This window comes from Siniperca chuatsi, linkage group LG19, assembly GCF_020085105.1.
Source record: "Siniperca chuatsi isolate FFG_IHB_CAS linkage group LG19, ASM2008510v1, whole genome shotgun sequence".
Lineage (NCBI taxonomy): Eukaryota > Metazoa > Chordata > Actinopteri > Centrarchiformes > Sinipercidae > Siniperca > Siniperca chuatsi.
Window position 1 is genome coordinate 14,273,096 of NC_058060.1, and position 26,998 is coordinate 14,300,093.

The 26,998-nt window shown below is 39.8% G+C and overlaps 4 protein-coding genes and 3 non-coding genes across 7 annotated transcripts; 6 read left to right on the forward strand and 1 right to left on the reverse strand.

Annotated features, from left to right (window-relative positions):
* The first annotated feature begins 284 nt into the window (after window positions 1–284).
* On the forward strand, window positions 285–4,924 carry rpl7 (ribosomal protein L7). Its single transcript, XM_044177338.1, has 7 exons — window positions 285–348; window positions 857–956; window positions 1,087–1,253; window positions 1,843–1,980; window positions 3,471–3,580; window positions 4,273–4,488; window positions 4,876–4,924. Exons 1-6 carry the CDS (start codon window positions 335–337, stop codon window positions 4,479–4,481), a joined length of 738 nt encoding a protein of 245 aa, XP_044033273.1. The 5' UTR covers window positions 285–334; the 3' UTR covers window positions 4,482–4,488; window positions 4,876–4,924.
* Window positions 2,157–2,248, forward strand: LOC122867095. Its single transcript, XR_006375860.1, has one exon. It is a non-coding gene; the product is annotated as a small nucleolar SNORD12/SNORD106 (small nucleolar RNA).
* Window positions 3,826–3,917, forward strand: LOC122867097. Its single transcript, XR_006375862.1, has one exon. It is a non-coding gene; the product is annotated as a small nucleolar SNORD12/SNORD106 (small nucleolar RNA).
* On the forward strand, window positions 4,535–4,627 carry LOC122867096. The gene has a single exon (XR_006375861.1). It is a non-coding gene; the product is annotated as a small nucleolar SNORD12/SNORD106 (small nucleolar RNA).
* Window positions 4,925–5,071: 147 nt separating the features above from the next.
* On the forward strand, window positions 5,072–9,116 carry si:ch211-171b20.3. Its single transcript, XM_044177337.1, has 7 exons — window positions 5,072–5,595; window positions 5,695–5,740; window positions 6,541–6,635; window positions 7,002–7,140; window positions 7,734–7,841; window positions 7,941–7,996; window positions 8,382–9,116. The coding sequence occupies exons 1-7, from the start codon at window positions 5,391–5,393 to the stop codon at window positions 8,519–8,521; spliced, it is 789 nt and encodes a 262-aa protein (XP_044033272.1). The 5' UTR covers window positions 5,072–5,390; the 3' UTR covers window positions 8,522–9,116.
* Window positions 9,117–16,908: 7,792 nt separating this feature from the next.
* LOC122866958 (somatomedin-B and thrombospondin type-1 domain-containing protein) lies at window positions 16,909–20,470 on the forward strand. The gene is made up of 5 exons (XM_044177251.1): window positions 16,909–17,530; window positions 18,542–18,736; window positions 18,932–19,010; window positions 19,638–19,814; window positions 20,158–20,470. Exons 1-5 carry the CDS (start codon window positions 17,305–17,307, stop codon window positions 20,273–20,275), a joined length of 795 nt encoding a protein of 264 aa, XP_044033186.1. The 5' UTR covers window positions 16,909–17,304; the 3' UTR covers window positions 20,276–20,470.
* Window positions 19,818–26,199, reverse strand: terf1 (telomeric repeat binding factor (NIMA-interacting) 1). The gene is made up of 10 exons (XM_044177250.1): window positions 25,953–26,199; window positions 25,127–25,222; window positions 24,379–24,506; window positions 24,049–24,135; window positions 23,789–23,938; window positions 22,008–22,117; window positions 21,877–21,903; window positions 21,624–21,724; window positions 21,428–21,498; window positions 19,818–21,306 (listed from the first exon to the last, which is right to left on the reverse strand). The coding sequence occupies exons 1-10, from the start codon at window positions 26,134–26,136 to the stop codon at window positions 21,145–21,147; spliced, it is 1,116 nt and encodes a 371-aa protein (XP_044033185.1). The 5' UTR covers window positions 26,137–26,199; the 3' UTR covers window positions 19,818–21,144.
* Between the last annotated feature and the right edge of the window lie 799 nt (window positions 26,200–26,998).

Here is a 26,998-nt window from a genome sequence, read left to right on the forward strand (position 1 = left end):
AATATGGTAACAGTTAATGGATGACAGAATGAACATTTTAAAGTTAGCTTAACGTTAGCTTCAATAATTTGTTGATGAACTTATACGACTTATAAGTACGATGTACTTATACGTACGTATACGACTATACAAATAAAACAAAAGAAAAATGTACCGAGATATGACAACGTAAATTTAGGGGTCATTCAACTAACAGTATTACAAGAGAGCACTCTAGCGACTTGTTGCCGGTGGACATTTACAAGTCAGGCAGCTGGAAGGACAGTCCGTTGCGGTCCTAAATCCTTTAACCTGCACATGCGCAAAAGAAAATTTCTCTTTCTCGGTGGACGCAATGGCGGACGCAGAGTGAGTGTTTGCTGCAGTATTAAAATCTAAACGCATCCAGTGTTAAAATAACCATCTTTGTTAATTTTACATCCAGGATAGATTGTTTAGTTTGCATACGTCATAGTCTTAATAGTATTGTTAACTATAGGCATTCTTATTGTTGTTATGATCACTTTGTAGAGACTTAAGTGTAGCCGTGGTAGTAGTACAACATGGCTGTCTCTTCAGCCTCGATGCACTCAAGAAGTAGCTAGTTTATGTGCTATAAGGGGGAACAAAGTTAAGAATTAATATTTAGAATATGTCGTCGACTTTTTATGCTACTGTTTATGCTTCCTGGACACGTAGTCTAGCGTTAAAAAGACAATCATCCTGTATGGAAGCCGGTAAATGACATGTTAGCAAGCTAGCAGCTAACGTTACCAGCGGCAATGAGATGTTTCAGTGTAGCAAATTAGCTAATATAAGCATAGACCATATGGTCAGTATGTTTATAATTTGGTCCTGTTTTGTATCTCTTTAACAGAAAAAAAGTTCCGGCGGTCCCTGAGAGCCTTTTGAAAAGGCGAAAGGCCTTCGCCACCATGAAGGCCATACGCGTCAAGAAGCTGCTGGCTGAGAAAAAGGTAAGTTGCATGCTTGTATAATAGCCCGTTTAAAGAACTGATTTAACACATGTAAGTGTCAGTGTGCGGCTGAGCCATATCAGTAGGGTCTGTAATTGTTGCACTGAATGAACATGTATTGTTTTCTCAGGCCCGCAAAGTGACCAGGCACCTAATCTACAAGAGGGCTGAACAGTACCACAAGGAGTACAGGCAGATGTACAGGCGTGAAATCCGCCTGGGCCGTACTGCTCGCAAAGTGGGAAACTTCTATGTGCCTGCAGAGCCCAAACTGGCCTTTGTCATCAGGATCAGAGGGTGAGTAGTGTCTACTATCTTGGGTTGAAATGGTCCTGGTTGTCAGACAAAACCTTGTCAATGACATTAACATGGATTGCTAGACTTCTAACAAGATACTATGCCAAGTTGTGGATATGGATTGGTTAAACGACTTCACGTTCCTGCTCACATGCTATGCAGTGTTGCTTACTTAATGATTGAAAATGCCCTTTCCATGTTGCTGCAGGTTTTCTCTAGTGGTCAATCTTGAAACCTCATTCCAAACTTATTGCTTCTGCTTGTCAAGCACTTATATTGTCATTTAATGTAAATAATTAGTTGGGATTGAGGGGAGCTGCTGTTTACAAGGCACTTTAATTCAGTAATGCTTAAATGTGGTGAATATAGCAATCCATGTAAATGTACTTGATTAAATTTGGTTGGTCTGTAAATGCTTTGTTAGTTGCGTGGTTAATGATGTACTCTCTTTCCCCGACTTATCGACTATGGTGATACCAATATGCAAAATAAGCCAATTATTTCTGAAACCACAATTGGTAGAATCAGCGAGTAAGCTGTATACTGATGCTAACCTATATGATAATCATTGTCTTCATTTGTTTTCCAGTATCAATGGTGTCAGCCCCAAGGTCCGCAAAGTTCTGCAGCTGCTTCGTCTGCGCCAGATCTTCAATGGTGTGTTTGTCAAGCTGAACAAGGCTTCAATCAACATGCTCAGGATTGCTGAGCCATACATTGCTTGGGGGTAAGGCTGTCATCACTCGAATTTGACGTTGACCTCACGATGGAGGCAAGAGTAACCAAAAAATAAGTGTATTCCCATTGTGGTCCATGCTGAACATTTGGGACTTATAAACAGTACTGTTAGTCGTGGTGTACTGATATTAACACTGACACTAGTGACAAATGTTTTATTTCTGGAATGTGGTTGATGATGCTGAACTTTTTTCCCCATCTTATCGACCATGGTGAATACGGACTGAAACTAAGCCAGTTTTGTCTGAAACCACATTCCATGAAACTTATAGGTGCCAGACAGTGTTCAGTATTTAGCTACACATCTGTATTTTGAGAAAATGTTAAATTGCTCTGCTTGGTTTGGATTAACATACAGACATCTCTAGCTGTGAGAATGTCTTGATAGTGGAGAAATGGAAAGTTTTAACAAAGACTAACAATTCTCCAGTTGGCGACAATGATGACACTCTTGTTCTTTATGTTGTCTTCCTTCTTTAAAGAAGTCTTATCTCAACCCCCCAGTAAATATTATGGTAACCTGGTATTTAATGCACTTAATGTGGCTGTTCTTGGCTGTTATCTTGATCTCAAATGTCAGGGAATAAGTACTGTTAAACAGTAGGCCTAATGTCAAACTTAATTGCAGGAGGTGGAAAGCATGGCTACACAAAGATATAGCTTTCTGATCTGGATGTTTGACACTGCTGAGTAGTACTGTAAAAGATGAAATTACCCAACCTTTACTAAAGAAACAAAGCTTCATAGTGCTTTTAGATGTGCACATTGCTTTGTACAAGAACACCTTACAATCACCTGTGTCCAACCTCAAATGTCCAGTGTTTGCTTTATTTTTTAGCCACCTTTTTATAAGGTTTTCAACTCTTTAAGATTTATACCATTATATCCAGTCTCTGCTTGAGTGTGGTGAAACATTAAGCGCAGCTGGTTGGACATGCTTCTCATACTGCCATTGAAATGTTGATTGGGTTTGTCTGGCTACATCTGAGTGACAATGCTAATACCATATAATTTCAGTAAATATCCTTGTTAATAGTAGCTGGTCAGTGACACTTGAATGTAGTGAGGTGAAACACTAGTTGCTCTATCAGTTATTGTTGCTCATCTGCTGTCTGTGTGTTCAGTCACAGAAAACTGCTGCTGCACTGCTCTTTAGGGGTTGAAATCTTCACGCATGTTGCACCTCTGGTCACAACCTCTTAACTGAATGCTGTGGAAGAACTCTCAAATTATATGGCTACACAACATCAATGCTCAACATTTTTGAAACATCCTGTACACTTTTTCATGTAGGTTAAGTCTTTTTGGAAGCCGGTTATAACATAGTTGAAGTAAATGATAAAATTTTAGGAGATGGAAATCAAATTATAAATTCTGATATAACCCATACGTAGATCTTCCCATGTTGCTGTGAACTACATTGCTCAGAACTGATTTGAGCTCTTTTCTTCATAACCTTATGACCTGTTGTTCCCCCAGATACCCCAACCTGAAGTCTGTGCGTGAGCTCATCTACAAACGTGGCCATGGCAGAATGAGGAAACAGCGCATTGCCCTCACAGACAACGCTCTGGTGGAGAAGGCCCTGGGTATGGCAACGTATAACTTTAAAAAAAAAAATTAAAATTAAAAAATTGTTTTTTTTTTTTTACTTAAAACAAAAACAAATTGTTTGTATATAGCACAGTATACAGGTGCATAAATGAGGTGAAGATTGTTCTAGAAGAACCTCATGTAACTTGTGAACAATTAAGATTAACATGATTGTTATTCCTCCGGAGGGAGTATTATTTGGTAACATTGTAATGTACTGTTAGATTAAGGCATTGTGCTACATGTGGTTCGTGATGCACACTTTTTTCCCCGTCTTATCGACTTTGGTGAAAAAAAACTGAAAACTAAGCCAGTTGTGTCTGAAACCACATGCCAGACTAACAGTTACTTTGCCATAAGGATGTAATTTTAGTTATTAATAGGAGACTTTTACCCTTGCTGATTAGAGTTCAACCTTATTGGAACGTTGTGTCACAAAGTAAAATGTCGTATGTTGAGCTTTAAGCGTCTGGTAAACTTGCATTATATGGTAACTTGGCAGAAATCTGAAATGTTAGTATACAATAAACTCTTCCAGTCTGCGTTAAGAAAAAAAATGGTAAATCATTTTGCTAATCAGAAAAGTCCAAAATATGCAGTTTCTGACCTGGGTTTTCTCAGTTGGTAATAACATTTGACATGTCAACTCTCACTGAATTCTCATTAAATAAAAGTACACTATTTGCAGGCAAATATGGCATCATCTGTGTTGAGGACCTCATCCATGAGATTTACACAGTTGGAAAGAACTTCAAGCCTGCCAACAACTTCCTGTGGCCCTTCAAGCTGTCATCACCCCGTGGTGGTATGAACAAGAAGACCACACACTTTGTGGAGGGAGGAGATGCTGGCAACAGGGAGGATCAGATCAACAGAATGATCAGGAGGATGAACTAAAGTTATGGTGAGTTCTAAATACACTGCAGATCTAAAGTATACATAGCTAATTAGGTGTGGTTAATGATGCATAATCTTTTTTCCCCATCTTATCGACTATGGTGAAAACCAACTGACAATAAGCCAACTATGTCTGAAACCACATCTTAGCCTTTAATCTTCAAATAATTCAATACAGATTCTTCATTCTGTGCAAGACACAGGGAAGATTGATTTTATTACAAAAGATCCCTTACTATTTTCATAAAGGGCTCAACAGTCTGTATGAGTACTTTAGAAAAAGCATAGAATTAACACTGTACTTGTTAGCTTAATCTGTTTGACATTGTTTTGTACCTGGTAACAAATCAAGTTTATTTCTCCTCTGTAACAATGTGTTTTTTTTGTCTTTCAGGTTTTCAAAGGACTCAAAATGTACAATAAAAACATGGGGAAAAAAATAACTGTTTTGTCATTGTGTGATTGTGCCATTTAATGTCATTTCAAGCATTTCATCTTTTTAATCTGGTATTTAGCGCAGGTATTTATTTTCCCCACTCAACTTTATTCAATTTGTTTTTTAGCAGTGGTGTTTGTGCGCCCCCCCCCCAGTAAAAGTCCATCATTGACGCCCAAAATGAGAAGGAATATTAAAGAAAAAAATGGAGATGGATCTTGTATTGGACTGAATTTAAACATTTTATCACGTTCCGTTTTGTTGTACGTTAAGAAGACTTAAGGTATGAGTAACGGTTTCCATGAAGTCTGTTTCCATGGCGACGCTGTGACTAGGTAGCGTTTCCCACAGTGAGCTGCAGCCTAGCATTTCAGCTCGGGGATGAGTAGTTTGTACTTTACCGTTATAATGGACATGTGTCCTATAGTTGGTGTATAACCAGTTTATATCTTTAATTGTATGGCTGCCCCAACATGATGACGTTCCAGGTTAACGCATCGCTACCCACCGCAAAGGTTTTATTATCAGAGGGAAGCTCAAATTGCAGCAAGCGCGGCCCTGATGCGGCTGGATATCCAGCATACAGGAACTTCGGGATGGGAGCAGGTGGAAGACAAGCAGCCCTCAGGCAAAATTATCATCTAAGGAGGACATTTCCTGTGATACAACCCTTGAGCAGTGAGTAAGCGTGCTCCACGTATCTGCTGAACTCATTCAGATGCAGCTAGCTTAACGGTATTTCGAATGACTGCTGAACACCGTTCATCTCTTTTGTAGAGTCCAAGGATTGGAAAGCCTTGGTTAGCAGCTTCATAGTTGGAGGGTAAGTTGTGTCAATATTTTGCCAAGAACTAGAAAAATGCCACAATATACAGTAAATGGTTTCATCAGTAAACGCGGTACTGCATCCAAACATTGGATTAGAGTCTGGTGTATGGTTTCTTTCTCTGCAGGAGCAGAACGCCAATGTAGCACAAAAAACCCCGTTTCGGCTGAAAATATCGATCCTTTAATGGATCTGACTCAATGAGTCCTATTAGCTTCTGGCTGTAGGGGGTCACTCAACTACTAGACAGTAGGCTGTGCAAAAAAATATAAAACAAGTGGTGGAAATGAACTAAGTACGCTACATTTACATAAGAACTGTTCCTAAGTACAGTTTTGAGGTACTTGTACTTGAGTATTTCCATTTTATGCTACTTTATACTTCTTTTCGACTACAATTCAGAGGGAATTCACAAGCTAACTGGCGGTATATATAGTGAAAAATAAGCCCCACCTTTACCAGCTGCAACATTAAAGTAGCCTAATGTACACATGAATGCATCTATAATTATAATTCAATAAAATAATATATATTTTATTCTGAAATGGGCCATTCTGCATAATGAGTATTTTGTGCTTTAAGTATATTTTGATGCTAAAACTTTTGTACCTTTTAAGTAAATGTTTGAATGCAGAACTACTTGTGACGGTATTTCTACACTGTGGTATTGCTACTTTGAACACAAATGGTAGGATCATTACTGTATATGCCATTATTCAGGGTGGTGTTCACCTTTTTAAAATCCATGTGTGCTGGTATGGCTGGTTTTTATTTCTCTTTCTTCGATTTATGTGTAGGTCACCTAACTTAGCCAAAGATGACAAACTGGAGTCAGACAACAATGACCTGGAGAAGGACATCACTGGGAGACACTTTCTTTTTGATAAGAAATGTAAGAATTGCAGAATAGGAGTTGCCCTTTCATTATTACAGTTGAAAGTAGATTTATAAGATTCCTTATATTTTCTATAAATATGTTGATCAATCTTCCCCTAAGAATTGAACTGGTTTTAAAAGTGGATAGACTGAATTTGAGGCTTGTTCCTGGATTGTAACCTGACAGCCAGTAGGTGGAGATGTCATCACACATAATGAGCACAGGTCTCATTTCAGTGACCACGAGTGTAACATTGAGAGCAAAGTATTTATGAAAGCAAGAGATTTGCCATATTCCTTTTAGTTTTAGAATATCTGTTTAGAAAATGACTGTCTTCATATCAGATGTTAGTTCTGAACGGCTAAATCTAATTATCTTTAGGTACAAGGTTAGAGAGGACCAGAACTGTGATTCCTCCACTGCCAAGAGACTACCATGTGCACAGACCTGGCAACCTGCATCCCTACAGCCACTCCAAGGAGATTTCCCACAGCCATGCTGGGCGGCCCTTCACCCTGGGGTAACCAGCGGATTAATGTCACTCAGTCGAGCAGTTGTAGCTGTACTCTTAATAGCATATTTCTGGAGACAGCTGCACAGATTGCAGTAATTAGACTGAGTCACTGTCTCATATACGACAAGAATATGAGAAAAAAGCAGCCAGATACAATTAATATTTTGACTCGCATAATTTATCTGTCACAAACAGAAGATTTCAAGCTGACTGCTTTTAATGTTTAATATTCTGGCAGCATGGGGTGCATGAGTATAGATAAAACTGAATCATTATTATTTTGCACAATAATGACATCACAATCATTTATTACTATTAGTCCTCCATTTGTGGGAACCGTTTAGTTTGATGGGACTTATTGTAGATGGACAGAAAGCTGCCTTCACTTTCACATAGCACTTAACAAGCCTTTAATAAATTTTTTATGAGAACATACATACCTTGTCTTTTCACATGAATTGAGAGTAAAAGCTAAATATAAAGAAAATTGGACTAATGCCGACACAGAAAGACACCAAATACAAAGGGTTTATCCCGACTGCCATGTGTGCAGCTCTTATGTTTCATATGTTCATAACATCCTCAATTCTGTCTTCCAGCTACCCTGAAAGATATGATCTGAATACAAGTCCAGCCATCCTCTTCCCCTCCACTTTAGTCCTCAACGGCAGAAACACCTTCTCAGTTGAGAACTGCAAGCTCAGCAGGTATTTTGCGCTTATAAACTAAATCAGACCAAGCCAATCAATAGTTCTCTCAATTATTTCTCAGAGCAATGCCTCTCCTGCTTTCCTTCTGCTCTGCAGGCCTAAGGTGAATTATCCAACCCACAACCTACCGACTGTTAAAGACAATCAAAAGAGTGAGTTGTTTTGATGCTTTGAAGCTAAGACTTAAGTACACAGTTTGTCCGTCCTCAGGTATTTGTTGTGGTTTTGACACGTCAGGTCAGAACGCCCTGTCTGTGTAGCACGTGAAAAAGGGGAATCCAACCTTCAACCCGTACAGGTGTTTATGATGTAGATTTAGATTTAAAAGAAGCAGTGTAGTTTGAGGAATTTTAAGCTAATATATAGATTGTGCAAACAGAGCTGCAACCCAACATCATGAAAATGCCCTTTATATTGTACTTTTTATTTTCAGTGTATGTATCATATTATAGATCTCTAATATCTCTTCTCCTCCCCCTTCCATTCATCCCTCTCTCTCTCTCTCTCTCTCTCTCTCTCGCGCCTCTTGCCGTACAGGCCAGTCCTATCCAGACCCAATAGTCGGAGCCTCTCGCTCTTTTATCCACAGGATATCTGAGCTGTCCTCTTTGGAAGGTGAGACGGTGAGACAAGAAAAGCTCAAGAAAATGAGGAAACCTAGGAAACCTCCATCCTGACAGTCACCTTCTTCCCAGTCACACCGGTTAAGGATCAAAACCTTCGAGTCTGTGCCAACGGCGTCTGAACAAAATAAAACATTCAGGGCGCCATGTTCATTTCAGTGGCTTGTTCTCACTGCTTGTTTGTCTTCAGTGATATTAGTTTCCTGCTTAACATGGCTGATCTTCACATTTTGGGATTCCTGACCTGAGCTCCTCTCTTTTAGTGATTACATATACTGTGGTAAAATGCAGCGTTTGGTACAACAATAAATGCTGATGATGAATATTGTTAAATATTTTCTATCCTGCCTCACAGCTGTCAGTAGTTTTCCACTCAACATCTGCAAGAGAATTATTTTACGTCTCTAATGGCTTGTAATGGCTGTTATGTAATACTGCCATATTTCTCGCTGATTCATCGATATGTTGATGTTGTCAAGCTCGGATCACATTACAACAGTGTTTCAAAATTGCAGATATATACTAATTAAGCTTTGTTAAGTAAGTGAAATGTATATATAGCCTACATCTTAAATAGTTACGCAAAACCATGATTGTGCCTTGTTAAACGTCTTCCTGAACTTAAATAAATTTATTTTTGTTAACGTTATTCTTTTTGTTAAGAGCTTCTTGAGTCGTGATTTTTGTTCTGTGGTTTCTAGAAGAAGAGTACAGACTAATACAGGGAGCTTCCCCTTCCCTTTGGCACGCACATATCGACCAGCACAGTAATCAGAATGCCTGAAAGATTGCAATGAAACATAATCTACATTCCATGTCTACTAAACAGATACAAAACTGTGCCCCCAGATCCCAGAATGTGGTACTTTCCCACATAATACATTGTTTTGCTGCTGTATGGAGGGCAGCTCATGTCTCTGAATGGTCTTGTTCATTGTATTTGACAAAGACAACAGTCATAGCAATTTTCTTTGTTTAGAGAGAAATGAGGACTTCATTATTATTTGAAGATGTTGCGGCTGGAGTAATCATTTGTGCTCCGTTTAAAATTTGTGATAATGCAATTTGCACAGTGATTGACCTAAGTCAACTCTTTCTACTTGTCGTCACTGTGCACAGAACTCAGCTGCATCCCTCTTATCATAGTGTGAATAACTAAAGCAGAAAGACAAGAGTCATGATATATATTACATGAATTAAACTGCCATTCATGTAGATGATTGAAGGTATATAACAAACCTTAAATGAAGATTCCCCTGCTGCCAGGTGAGTGTGTATTACAGATGAAAATTGCCACAAGGTATGAAGCCAGATGCCGCAGCCAAAGACGCAGACAAAGCCTGAGGCAGTGGATAGTAAAACTGAAATACCGTACAAACACCAGAAGAAGAAAAGAGCAAAGTTGGGACTCTTAAAAATGAAGAAAATTACACAAAAGAAGCATTGTGTGTGACATAATTCTCATCTTTCTCAAAAGTTTGTTTATTTGAAAGACCGAGTAGAAGCTCACACACGTCTAAACTTGATGAAAATAAAAATCTGTTTCCTGGTTTACATCTTCCACTGTTATTTTTACTATCTGCAATGACCTTCATCGTTGACTTAATATTTTTGAAGCACAAAGTCCTCAGTATTTCACTTGGCATGACAATAAATAAATAAAAGAATAAATATATATGTCCCAGCTGAGGTTATCTCTCCACTATAGCCATCCTCAGTTTTACCCAGTACTGATCAGAAGGGCATGGGGAAACAGAGCCAAGATGGCTGATTTGCTATCACTTGAAGGGTGACAGTGTCCTGCAGTCTGTCATTGAGATCATTTATAGTGGAGGCCGATGAGCCTGACAGTGACAGATCAAGGCTTCTTGATGATCTGAAAGACTTGTGTGAAAGTGAAAGATCAAGGTTTTTGTTTCATTTTTTAAATTTTTTTGACGTTTCCATTTGATTTAACGAGGTATAGACAGAAGAGACCGGCGAGGGAGGGGCGGATAGACACAGTCATCAGGATGTGCGTGAGATCAAAGATTTTGGTCACACTGTGCCACTTTGAAACTCAGCTGTTAACTGTGTTTAATTTCAGGGCGTGTATCCCTAAGCCCCCTATTAAATACAAATGTAATGTTGTCAAATGTTGGGTTCTGTTTGTGTTCCTCCCTCCCTCCCTGTGGACAGTGAGGTGTGCATTTCAGGGACACTCAGTGACCTAGAAACACAGAGCCATCCCCTTATTCGTGCTAAGTGAAGGGGCTGTATTCACGCTCAAACGGAGGCCGGGTCTACATCTTCTTGCAGGGTTTTTTACCGTCCCTTTCAAGTGTAGTGAAACAAAATGACCTGCAACAAACAGTCAACAATGAGGTCTTTAATAAGAGCTGTACTGGGGCCTGCCCACAAATGGTTTATCGTTTCACTGTGGTTCCACGGAACTAGAACTAGCACCAGACGAAGAGTGCAGTACTCAGCCAGGGCTAATTTTGACAGATTGAGCAGTTGATACAAAAATGCAAAATTTTTATAATGCTTCTAATGGAAATTTAAGGGTCAGGTGCAGATCAGTTAAAAAAAAAAGTTTTAATGAAAAGTTTTTGCTTATATTTGCCACCAAAATCTTTATGTCATATTCAGTATTTATGTAGTATTTTCTATTGGAAGCAATAGGTGCGGGTAGAGTGTATGTCCCCAGCTCAACCAGTGCTATAGTGAAGAAAAGCCAGGTTGTGTTACTCTTTCACCTGACTTGATGTTGTGCCAGTTGCCTCCATCAGCAGGGATCAGAGAATGTAGCCTGTCTGCCAAATTAGAACTTTGCCAACGCCTCAAATCAAAAGTGCCCTAAATATGTTTGGGTCAGTATGAAAGGAAAAGAGCCAGCTGGGTCTGGGGACAAAGATCAGTTCTTTATTCCCTTCAAGATTAATGTGGATGATGTGTTTGCTGTTTAGTGTGCCAGTGCACTACATGAAGTTAAAACGGCTATAATAATATTTCTAATAATATTTTTATAACGACAATGGATCAAATGTGTAATGTGAGAGGGGTCGCTCATAGTGACGAACCCACAGAGAATTATCAACCCACTCTGCAGTTCCCCTCAGCTCTACGAAGCTTAATAGCGTCTTTCAGCTCAATGTTTTGGTTTTTCGGCCCATAACTTCATTGTTTTGGTTCAAATTTTAGGGTTCCAGCTTCTCAAATGTGAGGATTTTGATGGTTTTCCTTGTCTCACGTCTCTCAAATTGAATATATTTTGGTTTTAGACTGCTGTTTGGAAAAAACAAGACATTTGATGATGTCACCTTGGGCTCTAGGAAATTGTGATGGACATTTTTCAGTATTTTCTGATAGACCAAACAGCTAATTAATTAATAAAAAAAAAGATCACCGTTATTAATTGATAATGAAAATAATCATTAGTTGCAGCCCTATAACATTACTTGACACATTTGACACAGTAGATCGCTGCAGTGCAGTCTTCATCAGGTGACGTATCTCTCACATAGCATCGTATCTTCTATATACCAAGAAATTAACAGAAAAGACATCCAGCCAACCAATAAAAATTCTTCCTTTATAAAGGCTTTAACTCTCCGACTGATACATTCTGCCGCCTCTGTTGTGAAACCAGGTTGGGCTCTAAACAAGCTTGTTAAAGGATCCTAAAAGATAGTTACACAGTGATCAAAAACAAATGATAGAGCAAACAAGTGACATGTGTCAACAGGACCTCCTGGTCCCAGAGTAACCAGTGTGTCTGTGTATTCAAGTGGGGCACTCAGAGGTCAAATCTTAGTCTTAGCCATCATATAAACACAGCAGAACTCAAAGCTATGTCAAATCTATGGCAACCGGGCTTATTGTGTTATAGCTTATAGTTTCTTTGCTTGCACTCTCTGTCTAGAACCTCAAGATAGCAAAAAACAGAGATAATGTTTTATCATTTAAGAATGTTTGCGTACTAGTTTTTACAGCTCCCAGGTGAGGAGGTTTTTTTTTTATTTTCCTACCATGAATTCCTAACCTCAAAAGTATCAGTTATTGCCTAGTATGAGATTGAGATTTGACGTGTTTGCCAACAATATGCAAGCCAAAGCATGACTGAGAAATTCTGTAAAATGCATTTCAGTGCCAGTCCTTGAAGTATAGCTTTTTACGTTTTGTGATATTTATACACTTTGCCCTTGGCAGAGCAACACACACATAAACATACGCACAAGTCTAGGGGCCTAACCTTTTCACTGCTCTGACATTTCACAAAATGATTTATGAAAATCCACAGTGATAGATGCAACCTCTTTGATAGTCATTACTATTACCTGAAGTTTCATCTCTCTCGGAGGCAGGGGTCAGCCCCACTCCCCACCCACACATCCTGCCTCAGCTGCCTGCTGCTACTTCTAATGTCTGCAATGATTTACACACATATGGAAGTATATGTCAAGATGGCTGACTGATGAGGGGACAATTATCAGTGATGATGTCAGGTCTGGGCAGAGAAAAAAACAATATCAATGTCTTTATTGTCGTTACACTGGCACTGCTCCAAGGCCAGCCAGCCTGCAGAGCTGTTGCCAGAGTGTCATCAGTCCTCTCTGCTGTCGTGGTCCTGGAGAAGCGTGTTATCATCCATAAACTATCAAACAGTAATGACCTGTAATGGCTGGAGCATCATTAGTGGGATGTACAGGTGGCTCATCAGATAGTTCCTCATGTAAGTGTGATGTGAAGAGACTCACTCAGGGTCATGATGTAAGTTGTAATCCTCAGGTACAGAGCACGCACTGCCACGCACGTGTAAACATGTACTTTTTTCTACTTAGAAAATCTCTATATTTTTCAGCTGGATTCACCTGTTCAGACCCACTTATCTGTTTCCCAGGTCGACCTCCACCTGAATACTGTGTTCTGATGACACAAGCCAAGTCAAACATCCAACTTCTCCACTCTTTAAATAATGACTCATACGCCTTACCGTGTGTGTCATAGCCAGGTACACCATTCACAAGAAAGACTCTCGGACATTCGGACAAATGCACACTTACAGGTTACACACATAAAGTACTGAAACTCTGTTACACATACACAGATAATGTAAAGCACTCCCTAACAGCCACACACACACGAAATGTACAGATGTAAACGGGGAGGGAGGAAGTAGTCAGGATGACAGTGGACAAAGGCGTCCATTTATGAGACAGAAACTGTACTCATCAGGAAGAAACAAACTCTGACTAATTATTCTGACTAGCTCTTAAATTAAATTTTTGCTTAAGGTTAAATATTTTTGAGGTCATGTTATTTTTGCATTGATGTTACAATTTGGGTTATATATTAGATTTTGAACATCAGTATGAAAGTGAAGAAAAGTGTGTGAAGAAAGTGTCAACTCAAAAAGTCAAAAGTAGAAATGGATAAATTATTGAGAGCTGAGAAGTGGCCATTCACCACATATTTGCATTTGCATGAGTTAATGTCAAAATATGGAAGATTTTTGTGCATTCAGGTTTTTATGAGACACTATTATGTACCCTGGTCAGAGGTGACATCATCAGCATACCTTTACAACGCGCGGTGAGATGAAAAGGTGAATTCTGGCATTTGTCAACAAAGGTTTTGAAACTGTAGCAATCCAGGTCAGTGGTTACCATGGGGACAGCCACATTTTGCATTCCCCACATAGGCGAGATGGAGCTAGGATTCACCCTGCCGTCTCCTTGACGCCCAGTACAAGAAATGGTGGCACGCACACTAACTAAATCCAATCAATCTCTCTGTATCTCTCACTATCTGCTGTATTTGTCAAATCAAATTAGTTGCGTGAATGATTGCCAGGAATTCAGTCTGTGACATGGCAGCTTGGGACAGCGTTTGGAGACCATAAACACACTTAGTTACAGCTCTCTGTACAGGGCTTTATCTCCTTTCCTCTCTACTCACATACTCTAAAAAAACTCCAAGCACCAAGGTGCGTTACTGCGGGAAGTCTGATGCACAGTGCACAGTAAGACCAGAAGGTCCAGGGTTGGGGGCCTGTCAGACGTAAAACACACATACTCTGATGTGCACTTCCAACGTGCTGGAGCCATAGCAAACTGACGCAGCTGTACAGTAAGTCTTGCATCAGTGGACAGATCAAATCAGTACTGAAAATGCAATGTCTGTGTGTGTGTTAGCCTAAGTGACATTTTAGGGGTATCCCCTTTGTTTTTCACAACATAACGCATTACTAGACTCACACATACAAAATTAGATATTCACTATTTGGAAAACAGACACCTTCTTGAAATGATGGAAAATAAGTTATGTTTAATTTTTTATGAGAAGGTATGTAACATAAGGCTACAATGAGGATTATCTATCATATAAAAATATTTCATATTTCATATTTATAGATTAAAATGACCAAAACAGTGGAGTACTTTTACTTCTGAGGTCAGTCTGGGTTCAACCCCCTCAAACTTTAATATACACTGATTCAGACACATGCTCCTCAGTGATGCTGCTGCTGATGATTATGGTGAAGATGAAGGCTATTACTGTCGCTTGACCTACCTGCTGCATTGCGAGAAGAAGAATCAAAGGACCCAAACAGACCCCCCTCTGCTCTCCGCAAGCTGTTTCTCAAGACAGCAGAGGCAAAGTATCCAGATTATTACAAATATCTGCTCCGTCTATAGCAGTAGGCGTAGGGAGGCCTCATTCCGTGCTAGTGCTCCCTGCGGAGACCTCATTTGTTTCCCATGAGATGGAGGAGGACCTGCTTAAATAAAAGCTGACCCTTTTGAGTTCACAACATCCTCAGACATTCAGGTTCCCTGAGCAAACATAACAGTGTACAATGCCACAATGCTCAGATTTTTCCTAAAATTCATATGCATAAAGATTCATCAGTTATTGGAAAGCTTCCCTTGACATTGGGTTTTTGCAGTGATATGGACAATTTCATTTTTGCACCAAATGAATGTAAGAGTAAAGTAGGGCAAAGTTATCAGTTTTTACAGTCCTCACATTAGGCATCATAAGAATACTTTATCCTTTAAGCATGTCTTAAATTTCATTGAGAACAGCACATCTAATAGCCCTGTTAATCAATCATCCATCAGTGACAAGCCCCATCCTAATGAGATAAAACAATTAGCCTTGCTAAGGTTGTCATAAACATGCTTCTCCAGAATTACAGTATATGAAATGAATTTGTCAGCTCCTGTTCACCTGCGCTGTATGTCAGGAGTTATAAATTAAGGCCAAACCCTGGTCTGCAAATAACGTCATGTACACTGGAGCTCCAGCTCACTGATTCACAGCCCTGCAGCAGGACTGCATCTGAAAGAATTCACCTGTTTGTATGCATGCTGTCTCATTGTAGTCCACAGTGGATCCTTAAAGAAAAAGACAGACAGTTTGAGAAATAGGCTTAATCGCTTTCTTGCCAAGAGTTAAATGAGAAGATCAATACCACTCACTTACCTGTATGCTAAGTATGAAGCTACAGCCTGGAACTGGTTAGCTTAGATTAGCATAAAGACTAGAAACAGGGGGAAACAGCTAACCTGTTCCAAGGTTAAGAAAATGTGCCTACCAGCACATGTAAAGCTAATTAACATGTATCTCATTTGTTAAATCTGTATAAAAACTGTAAAAAGGACAGGTTGTAGTTTTACAGGGGTTGTGTGCTAGACTATTTCTTGGCCAGGTGCAGTCTCTTCCTTGTCACCGTGAGATTGCCAAACTACAACATGTTGTTTTTACTATTTGTTTTTTGTAGAAATTAAACACATTATATATAATATATTCTTTTGTGAACTTTGGAGGAACTGGTAGGCGGATTTTTTAAAAATTTGGACAGAACCAGCTGTTCCCTCTCTTTATGCTAAGCTAAGCTAACCAGCTCCTGACTGTAGCTTCATATTTAGTGTAGGTCTATAGATATGAGAGGTATTGATCTTCTCATTGAACTTGCAGCAAGAAAGCAAATAAGCCTATTTCCCAAAATGTCAACAACTAACTAAAATATCAGATAACAAAACTAACTCATCAAATAAAGGTACAACGTGTAACAGAGAAAATCATATCTGAAGTGTTGGGGTTTCTGATAGATTAAAGTAACCTGAAAGAATGAGAAAAAGGGAGAGAGGTGAGAACCAAAGGGTGACTTTACAATGCTCAGCGGGCCCCCTGGCACAATTGTCTGGAGACCTGCCAATTACTCACATTCCTCCCTTTCTTATAGGACTCCGAGGTCTGCGGTGGCAGAGAGTGGCTGGGCAAGACTGGCATTAGGGTCACAGTAATCCTGCAAGGAGAGGGTAAGAAAGAAAAAGGGTAAACAACAAAAAGACAGGTGAGAAAGAGGCAAGAGAGGGAAGAGAACAGAAACAGGAGGCAAAACACACACCAAACTCACCAGCTCACTCCTCCCTTGCCCTCATTGTCTCCTCCCTTGTGCGATCGACTGAAGGGAGGTGCTCGACTGGGAACAGGGAGAGAGACACAAGCTCTGAGGGAGAGACACAATATAAGAGACATGGGAGCCTGATCAGAGCTGGAATGGGGTGTTCTGTACTATAGGTTGCTCTGCAGACCTGTTTCTGGAAGGAAACAGAGGGGCTGGACACAGAAGACGGACACAGGAATTCCATGTCACAAGGGCTCCTGTGGCAGAGCACAGTCTTGGCCGGACTGGTATTCCAGCCTCTCCCTCTCAAGGTCATGAGTATGACAGACGTAGAGTAGGACCAGGGAGGGAATAAATACAATTTTATAAAGAGTGGTAAATAATATATTGGGGCACTTAAGCGGCTGGTGTTTTACTTCAGGTTTGGCCTGATCCCCTCATGATGGGATTCTCTCTGGAGCTTGCCTTTTTGCTTCTGGTGGTTTCTACTCTGGGAAAAAACCACTTGGTGTCTGGGGGTTGTTCAGGGAAATGCTGCCGGAGCAGAGACTTGAGCTGTTTGACCACTGACTGGAGGATGGACCGCGTGTATGGGACATGCTACTGCGACAAGGGCTGCGTCAGGACCAAGGACTGCTGCTTCGACTACTTCACAGAGTGCCCAGGTGAGGGATGAATGGAGGGACCTCTCTGAGTGTGAATGAATCACAAGAGGAGGTACTGTTTATTTCTTCGGCACACACCTTAACTATATGACACCAGTGGGAGATAACCTGTCGCATGAGATAAACCTGAACTCTTGCTAAAGATAGGTTATCTTCTGAATCGGACAGAAGATAAAGATAGTTGGAGAAGACAGATTATTTTCAGTACCTGGTTGTTACTGAGCTGCTTATCACATATCTCTGATGACACAGAGCTGGCAGGGGTGGATATGTTCCAAGTTCATCCAAGGCATGTGAAATTGTTTGCACACATTTATCTTCCCAGTTGTGAAGTCCTGTCAAACTGTTCTGTATTCTTCACCTTCAACATTTAGTTTTCTTCTGTAGCATGTGTCATGGCTGTTCCATCACAAAAAGGCAACAATCAGTTCACCAAATAACTCAGGCAGCTCTGTGTCTAACCTCATTTCAGTGGACTGGCTCACATAATGGAATTAGTACAAATATTTGAAGAATGTGATTCTGTCAATCAGTTGTAGCAATTACAGTTCCAGTCAAACAAGCCAAGCGTACCTAATATGTGTTATAGGCCAGTAGTCACTAAATCTGCATGCTTAAAACATCAAAGCACAGAGAGCAACTGAAAAGAAAAATCACAGGACTTGGTGATTGAATGGCTTGCTTACTTGGCGTGCTGTCGAACTACTTGTAGTAGAGCAGGAAACACTAATTCTACAAGTCACAATCAATGCTTCATTGATCTAAAGTTATTTCCAGGATATTTAGCTCCATTACACTGTTTCACAGAAAAATTGTAATTGTGCATCTGCAGGAAAGCTGCAAGGTTTTACTGTTGCTCAAAAGTGTCACCTGTGCATACCCTGTGAACTTAAAGAGTCAGTGTTAGTGTTAGGTCCAACATCTCTGAGTTCCACCGCAGTTTGATTGTTTGCTACCACAGAGGATATCCTGTAATAATCTTTCTCCCACAACATGGTTGACAACATCCAGCTCGGGACTGTGCTGTGAGCGACTGGAGCTTTTGGAGCGGCTGCGCCAAGCCCTGCCAGCCCTCAGTGCGAGTCCGTGTCCGTCACATAGAGCAGCAGCCCAGTAACAGCGGAGAGCCCTGTCCCAGCCTGGAGGAACGGGCCGGCTGCATGGAGTACAGAGACCACCAGGGCGGCCACTGTGGCCTCAACTCCGGTATACAAATACAGTACATGAACATTTGCTGGTTTTCTGTGTGCAATTGCAGCTTATTGTTTTTATTTGATTTTATATGAACTTTTCCCTTGTTTACCCTGTTTGTAAAGTTAAGACAACTTTTGGACTTTAGCACCTTAAATGTGCCAAACCTGAACTTACTAACAGAAATACTAAACTGGTTTCTTTTATCAGGTCCTGCATTCATCACCAGCATGGAGTTTGGCAAGGGAAGGCCCAAACATGACAACTATGGAAACCCCCTAGACTCTGGGTAGGTTTCATAACATGCTCCTATAAAGCCTCCCTGAAGTACTATGAAACTGCACACGACCTCAGGTATCTTTAAATTCAAGAACTGAAAAGTTCATGAATGCTGCCAGGGGTTAACTTCATTTTAGCATTATGCCATGTAACCTAAACCATTTTGAAAAAAAAAAAGATAACATTTTCTCCATCTGCATGAGCTACCAGTAGGTGTTTGCACACCTGGACGTCTGTCTACAAACCATTAAATATAGCAATGCTGAGACTGCCCACAACCCTTTGAAATTAAACACTCAGACTTTAATAAGGGCTGTCACATTAAAAGCACATGCACAAAAGGTCTAGATGACAGTAGGTGAATTATTGTGTGCAACTTACGGTGCACCCATTGGCTCAATTATTGTTATTCCCAAAGGATGTGTCCATGCTACACTGAATTAGGAAATTATTAAATGTTACTTACTTCTTTTAGTGCACTGATGAAGCAAATTATCCCTATGTCAGTCACAAACTGGGTGATGATGTCCTCCTATTGTGTACATAAAGTGTTTACTTTATCTCTATCTTGATTCATTAGTCCTAATATACCAGGAATGACTGAGACCCTCATGACCCTGCCCCCTACTCCCCTCAGGTTCTGCATGGAATTCACACTGGAGTCCCGGACACCCCACTGTACAGTGGAGAACCGCCCGCACACACACTGGATGCGCTACATAACAGAAGGCTTTAAAGTGTGTGTGGCATGTGAACCTCCTGCTATGCAAAACAAGAGTGGCAGCTGCCAAGGAGACGGTCAGGAATCAGACAAGTATGAAGTTATGAAACTTTATTTGTGTTCTCTCAGCAATGTTGTTTAAAGTTGCATACTTGTACATGACTACAACAGCATCTTACCTTCAATCTTTTTCTAGTTTTGCCATTTTATCAATTCCAAATTCATTTAACATTTAGAATCAAGTGAAAAGAAAATTGTTATCCAGAATGAATTTGAGCCTCCACCCCCACCTCCCCCTACAATTACATCAATAGGCCCGTGAGCAAGGCAGTAAATCAGTGAAACAACATATTGTACTGCACAGATGTGAATGGGTGAAACTATGCACATGCTGGTGTGAAAACCATAAACATTTGGGGCTGTGACTGTGTTGCAGAGATTCTGTGCTCCACTGGCAGGCGATGGGGAACCATCAGTGCAGCGGGACATGGAAGAAGATCCAGAAAACCCAGCAGTGCAACTGCCCACCACAACACAGCTTCGTCTTCATCTGATCCAAACAAAGCACCACAGAACAATCTCTGATCTGGTGTCCACAATAACATTTCACAGCCAAGCTCCCCTCATCAGTGAAACTGAAATACTGTGTTCAGAGCTGATGCCTCAATACTGCAGGCTTTCAATACTAAGAGACTCAAGACTCGACAGTGGTGAAATGCAGTTATCTAATAAATATGCTACACATAAAAGCATGTTCAAATCACTGCAATCACCGTGCACATTTCCATTGTTCTGTGTAACTTTGCAGCACAGCACACTGTGTAAACACACATGAACAGTATTTCACCTTTTTCTAGCTCACATCAAAATTGATTTTGTATATTTTTAATTCACAAGCCAACAATTTTCTGGCAAAAATATTTAACTTGAAATTTTAAAATCATAAAAAATATTTTACATTTGTGACGTGATTATATATTTTAAAAAAAGAAAGAAGAAACCATGAAATGTTCAGAGGGCAACGCAGACAGCCCAATTTATTGTTGTGTTGAGTGCCCTCTGGTGGTATGACATTTTTCTGGTGCAGAAAAGGTTTAGACTGAAAATGTTTAAGTCAAAGGTAAACTGCTACAAAGTACAAGTTAGAGGGGCACAGTTACAGGTTTTGTACACTATCAGATGTATCCTATCATAGAAGGCAATTCAATTAGCCCAAATCATTATTTTGTGTTGAGTGCCCTCTAGTGGTATATTTGGTGCATACAGAGCAACAGCAAAGCACAAAGCACCAATAACATAAAGGAACATCTTCAGCAATTAAGCTATGGGCTAAAAAGGATTAAATGAGTGGATCAGTTAAGTTAATGGGTTTATTTACAGGTGATTTGCTACATTGTACAAGTTCGAGAGGCACTCTCCCTCTTCAGCCAACTTTATGTGCCCTCATTAGAACTCTCCAGCGGTCTTTAAGCATGGTGCCGGTGCGTCCTTCAAAGTCATAATCCATTAATATGCGAGACCATTTCCCCTGGCCGTGACATTTAACGCCTTTCTTGAGGTATTTGTCCAGCTGGGGTGTCCATTTCTACACAAAGTAAAACATAAATTCAACCCAAATGAAAGGTAGCATTTGAGTGATGCTTCATATATGCACTTGATTTGGGATTAACTGGGACACATTGAATGAGCTATGTGGACCAACTTACCTGAGGTGGTTTTCTTGTTTTTTGGATCTTCGGGGCATCCATTGATTTCTCAGATGTCATTTGAGATAACTCTGGTAGGACGGTGGGAGGTTTAACACTCTTTAGCTTTTGTTTACGCTCATTCACATGTATGAAATATAATGTGCTGGTGAATGTGTTTCTCTATTTTATAGAAAATTGTGAAAATAAAACTTACCATTCTTGGATATTCTTCTGAGAGAGACAAAAGCCTTCTTGCATGTATCATCAGGTTTCCATACATCGGCCATTTTAGTTGACAGTAGTTTCCGTTTTGTTCTGTGGAAGTGTAATACAGTGTGATAAAAATTTTTGTTACTCCACATATGCCCTTTATATAGTATTTAGGACAGCTTGCTGAATTTCTACCTTTACCCAAACAGAGACAGTAAGAGCCATAAAATATATTTTCAACACTCATTTCTACTAACCTCAAACATACTGTCTTCTCCTTTTTCCTGTTGGGACATAAATGTTCAGTACATTGTTCAATACAGAACAGAAATGGATCATGTACAAATGTCAATAAATACAACAGGGGGTGTTAAAGGTTATTTCCTACTTTCTATCCTCTGTTGATTCGTTGGCTGGTTCTGACAGAGAGCCGTCCTGTGTCCCCATGTCCTCCAAAACCTCAACGTTCTGTGATGACTGGACCATCTTTGTGGCTGCCTGATAGATGGAGAGGCAGACATAAACACACAGACTAACATAAATTATGTAACCAAATATTACCTTTTCATTCTCTTCCAAAACAATTAACTTAACATTTAAGTGTTGCTATAAAGTGAAAGCAAAACTAATGAGGCCTGTCATTACAATACCCTTCTAAGTTTAACCTTGGTCGGCGGCCTCTATGTAAATCATTTTTGAAACTTTCCTGAATAAGCGAGTCTGTTAGACCCTGAGGAGGGCCGTGCTGAATGTAGCAGTTTGCCCTTCCAACTAATTTTGATGACAAATTCTCAATTAACTATGACTGATAATGTCACATCAGCACCTTCAGTTGGTCAAAGCACCATTACTCAGAAGGACAAGAGGGACAGGACTGTGCACACGATCAAGAAGATTTATTGAGTGGCAAAATGTGTTTGTTAAACTTTGCTGTTAGCTGGAGCAAAACATTGGACACCTTGTGTATTTGCCAGTGAAAACGTGTAACTGAAGAAACTCTCACAGGCAAAAACCTGACAATTCTTTTCACACTTGTTTGGATTTAAGGACAGGTGTTGTGAATACTGAGTCTTCAAGCATCAAATACAGCACCACTCAAACTATATTTTTCATTTGTGAACAAGGAGGGGACTAATCCTCTTGGTTGATGTCTTGCACAAAGACTGAATAATTTCTTGCACGGCTATTCTCATTCCTTATTTTTCAGCCATTCAAAGTTGATCCTTAATTTTGCATTGGAATTAGCCCTGCAGTGCCAGTCGTATAAACCAGACATATATAAATGTTTGTTCTCATCATGAATAGACTGAATAAATCCTACCTTGGGAAAACAACTTTCCAAGTAACAGTGTAAGACTTCTGTTTTGCCTTTCTGCATAACTGATGAACCTGAAGTATGATTAAAATACAATGTATCTTTTTGAATATTTTTAGTCCCAGTCTAGTGGTGTGTGATCTGTTGAAACACATTTAATCAAATTAATGCATGTTCTAGGAAATGTATCTGTTGTGTGGACAGACATTTTTTGAGCTCCAGGTAGAGGTGAGTTGGGCCTGTTGTCAAGCAGGGCTATACATTTTATGTACTAGTCTGAACCTTGAAAGGGTGACCCAGTGTTATTTTGACACAGGTATATAAAGATGGACAACAGACAGCTCCCCAAAAGTGAAGCCAAAACATGTCGATTGCCTCCTGGTGGCTGGCTGCAGTATAGGTCATAAACCCCGCCCCCTCCATGTTAGTAGATGGGACATGAGCCAAACTAAAAAAAATCAAAGTACATGTCAAATAAATTATTCCCAAAGATGGTTTATGTCATTTTAGGTAGTTCTTAGCATGATGATGTATGTTCAAGTGTTCGTTTTTTTGATAAGTTTGGTTCTAATTAGTTAGATATAAAAAGGGAGTTTCACTTCATGAATGACAGCTGAGGCCGACTTCTGCGACTGAGTCGGCCGGGTGTATGGGCGGGACCTCGATACCGCGGCTCAAACCCCGATCACTACTGTGCCAACTCTGGCTCCAATGTCGTCACCAGCTCAAGATGGCAGCTCCCGTATCCAGGATATATTGGCTTCACTTTTTGTACAGTGGGAGGAAGTGGAGTCGTCCATCTTTATATACAGTCTACGGCTGTGACCTACAAGATATTGGATCAGGTCGTGTACCTTGAAAAGGTAGTCAGAGGGATTCTTCTCCAAGTAGGCATCCAAATAAGATTGAATTGTCTCCAGTAGGTGGCTGAAGCTGAAACTCATGAGGAATGGATGGTAAGTTTCCCTCTGTGTCACTATTGTCGACAGCTTAACGCCCAAGTTCTGTTGAAAAACATTAGTTGTTAAGCATTAAAATCATTCTAGGCCACCAAGTATTCCAGTATTGACCTTGTGCTTTTGGAAAGAAAAGAGGCAATAATGGACACACACACCTGTGGGAATTCATGGTTATCCTCAAACCACTTGAGGGCAGAGACAGCAGAAGATCTTTGGCCTTTCTCCAAGCACACAGCGACAGACTAGGAACAGGGAAAATGCATCAGATACTTAACACTCAAAATAAGGACAAAGCATTCCTGCGTGACATCAGGACTTTAATCTATCTTATTCTTTAAACTGGTGATATCAATACCTAGCACACTGTAGCGTTCTCCAGAATTACTTTTCAGTCAGTCAGTCACACCAGGATACATTTAAAGCCATGTGTGGACATTCTCTGATCTTGTGTACATACAAACCCCCCAAATAATCTGCATGATTACCTGGACAAGCAAAAGGGTGGTAATGTTTTTGAACAAACTTTCGTCTTCCACAGTGTTCTCTAGCTTTGACCATATTTTGGCGGCAGACATGAGAGGCATCACGCGGTCATCCTCTTCAAACTGGACATCTGGGGAAAAACAGTGTATTACATGGTAAAAACAGGCCATTAAGGTTTTTGCGAGTGTGTGTACATTTGTACTTATGTGTGTATGCAGAGTACAGAGGCACAGGGTACATTTTTAAACCATGAATTTCAGCTTGAAGTTACGTTTGATATTACAGTTGTTATAACAAACTAGGTCATCAAAATATTGACTCCATGTCTCTTATGTCTATGCAGTTTTACAAGAGCTTTAATCTCAGCTGGGATCAGTTTCAACTGGAAAACATCCTCAGGCATAAATTGTAAACAGACCCCCAAATAATCAACACTTTTTGCTCATATAAATGATTTTTATGGGAAATTTACAGAGTGGCTTAAGACTTTTGTATGTATTATATATATATGTTTTTGTGTAAATGACAAAGTTTGAATAACAAATGGATTTATAATAATAAGCTGTTGCTGCTGAGAAGCTGTGGCAGGTCATTGCTGTTTCTATTGGAATGTATGCTGCAAGTTATACAGTAGGTTCTGACCTCTGCAGTACTAACACCCAAACATTATTGCTGCTGAGATAATGTATGCACATGTAGAAAGGTGTATAAGAGGGAGGCCTAATTCAGCTTCCGATTGTGACAACTTACCCAATTGCTTTCCATGCATGACTCTAGCAAGGAATGCACATATCATAGTTTTCTCATCGTAGAGGTCTCCTTTCAGAGACGGACTCTGAGAAATGGCTAAAAAATTCACAAAACAGTGTTAGCCACTAGGTCTTCAAAACTTTACAAAGATAGTGTCTCTGTTGTAACATGTATGTAACAATTAACTGTTTCCCTTCCTCATTACTGATATGGCAAATTTTAATGCAGGTATCAGGGGTAAAACTATGATAATTTGTTCATTATGGTTTCTTAGTGATTAATAGTTATTGTAGCTGTATGAACCCACACTTTACTGTAGGTTATTGTAGCTACTCGGGTCAGCTTGAGAGGAGTTTTAGCCACAACATGGTGGCTAGCAACAGCTGTTTTTTATGTTGAGGAGTTACACAATTACTGAATGTATCCCTAAATATTAATGGAGTTATGCTATCGCATAAATTTAATCTTCCCTTGCCCCCTCAACATCGCCCTTCGCGTGCAATTATATTTCTGCATTGGACCTTATTTAAACAATAATATTACAGCTTTATTTTGACTTCGAACTTAGATGGTATTACTCAGAGTTTTGGTTGTTAACCACGACATTGTATTTTGAATTTAATATGACGTTAGCTATAATTTACGAGGTTGTTTCTGTTTTGCCCATTTTTGCGCACAAATTATTAACGAACTCTTAAAAGTTTTATCGCTACCCCCGATACCTCCGGACTTAGCATAGATGCTGCCTGGATAATTTAAATGAGTAGTTGACGTTAAGTACGATAAGTTAACTATGCTAATGATTTGTTAGCTGTGAATAACTTACCCTCTAAAGTCGAAAGCGTTTCATTGAATTCATCATGTTTGCCTTCCTTGAAACACCGACACAAACTTACAAACATAAAGTCCAACATCCACCCAGTAGCAACAGCGGTAACATGGGAAAAACTGTCACTTCCATCTGTACAGCTTGTATCTGTAACGCTTTTATTGTTAATTTCAGGCTCCATGTTTGTATTTGCAGTTTGGTTCTTCTTCTGGAACTAGTTTCATTTCTTCTTCTTCTTTGAAAGGTGTTTGATTTCCGCGCGCTTTGTGTTACTTTGTTGTCTTGGCAGCCTGCAGCGCCATCTGGCGTTTGGGAGGAGTAGCCACAAATACCGTTTTCACACAAATTAATATGATATATCAGTGACCAAAACATTAAAACCCATGGAAACCTAATTTTCATTTAAATGTTTTTTTTTTGTTTGAACTGTGTCAGAGCAAAGTTGACTCAACTCTATGGTAATTTTTCCAAGTTGTGAGTTGGACTGCATTACAGTGAAATATGTATATGTAAATGCACTGAGTCTGGGGATACAGTTTTTCCAGGCAGCCAGTCCATAAAATGAGATTAACTTGTTTACTATATTATTCCATTGGCCAAAATGCAACCCAAACGACACATATTATGGCTTTGGGCTTACAATAGTGCCGCAGAATAAAGCTTGTTCTTAAAACTTAAATATGTTAATTTTACATGTTATTGACATGGGTCGGTGATGATGTCTGTGCTCATTTTACTTAAGTCCAAATTAAAAATGTCCCTGGTGTGTAGGCTGAAAAACTTTAGAAATCCACACACAAGATTGTTATATATTAGATACTGTAATTATAATCCTCTGTGACACAATGGATGTAATAGATACTGTCATTCTAGCCCCATGTGATACAATAAATACAGTAATAGTAGGCCTATACATTAGCATAATGCATTATTAACCTCTTTACTTTCTGTTAGAGTGTATGGGTTCCTTCAGTATTTTCATTTTAAAGACATTACATGCCAGAGCTTCTGGATCAGAGGTTTTGGGGCTCAGTACGCAACAA

Excerpts from the sequence above, each read along its gene's own strand:
- rpl7 (XM_044177338.1), top strand. Across the intron at positions 1,254-1,842 it reads TTTGTCATCAGGATCAGAGG|TATCAATGGTGTCAGCCCCA; the intron begins GTGAGTAGTGTC and ends TTTGTTTTCCAG. Across the intron at positions 3,581-4,272 it reads TCTGGTGGAGAAGGCCCTGG|GCAAATATGGCATCATCTGT; the intron begins GTATGGCAACGT and ends CACTATTTGCAG.
- si:ch211-171b20.3 (XM_044177337.1), top strand. The coding sequence starts at position 5,391 with ATGATGACGTTCCAGGTTAACGCATCGCTACCCACCGCAAAGGTTTTA. Across the intron at positions 6,636-7,001 it reads CTTTCTTTTTGATAAGAAAT|GTACAAGGTTAGAGAGGACC; the intron begins GTAAGAATTGCA and ends AATTATCTTTAG. Across the intron at positions 7,997-8,381 it reads TGTTAAAGACAATCAAAAGA|GCCAGTCCTATCCAGACCCA; the intron begins GTGAGTTGTTTT and ends CTTGCCGTACAG.
- LOC122866958 (XM_044177251.1), top strand. The coding sequence starts at position 17,305 with ATGATGGGATTCTCTCTGGAGCTTGCCTTTTTGCTTCTGGTGGTTTCT. Across the intron at positions 19,011-19,637 it reads GGAAACCCCCTAGACTCTGG|GTTCTGCATGGAATTCACAC; the intron begins GTAGGTTTCATA and ends TACTCCCCTCAG. Across the intron at positions 19,815-20,157 it reads GACGGTCAGGAATCAGACAA|AGATTCTGTGCTCCACTGGC; the intron begins GTATGAAGTTAT and ends ACTGTGTTGCAG.
- terf1 (XM_044177250.1), bottom strand. The coding sequence starts at position 26,136 with ATGGAGCCTGAAATTAACAATAAAAGCGTTACAGATACAAGCTGTACA. Across the intron at positions 24,136-24,378 it reads CCACCCTTTTGCTTGTCCAG|TCTGTCGCTGTGTGCTTGGA; the intron begins GTAATCATGCAG and ends CCCTGTTCCTAG. Across the intron at positions 21,725-21,876 it reads GAGAAGACAGTATGTTTGAG|AACAAAACGGAAACTACTGT; the intron begins GTTAGTAGAAAT and ends ACACTTCCACAG.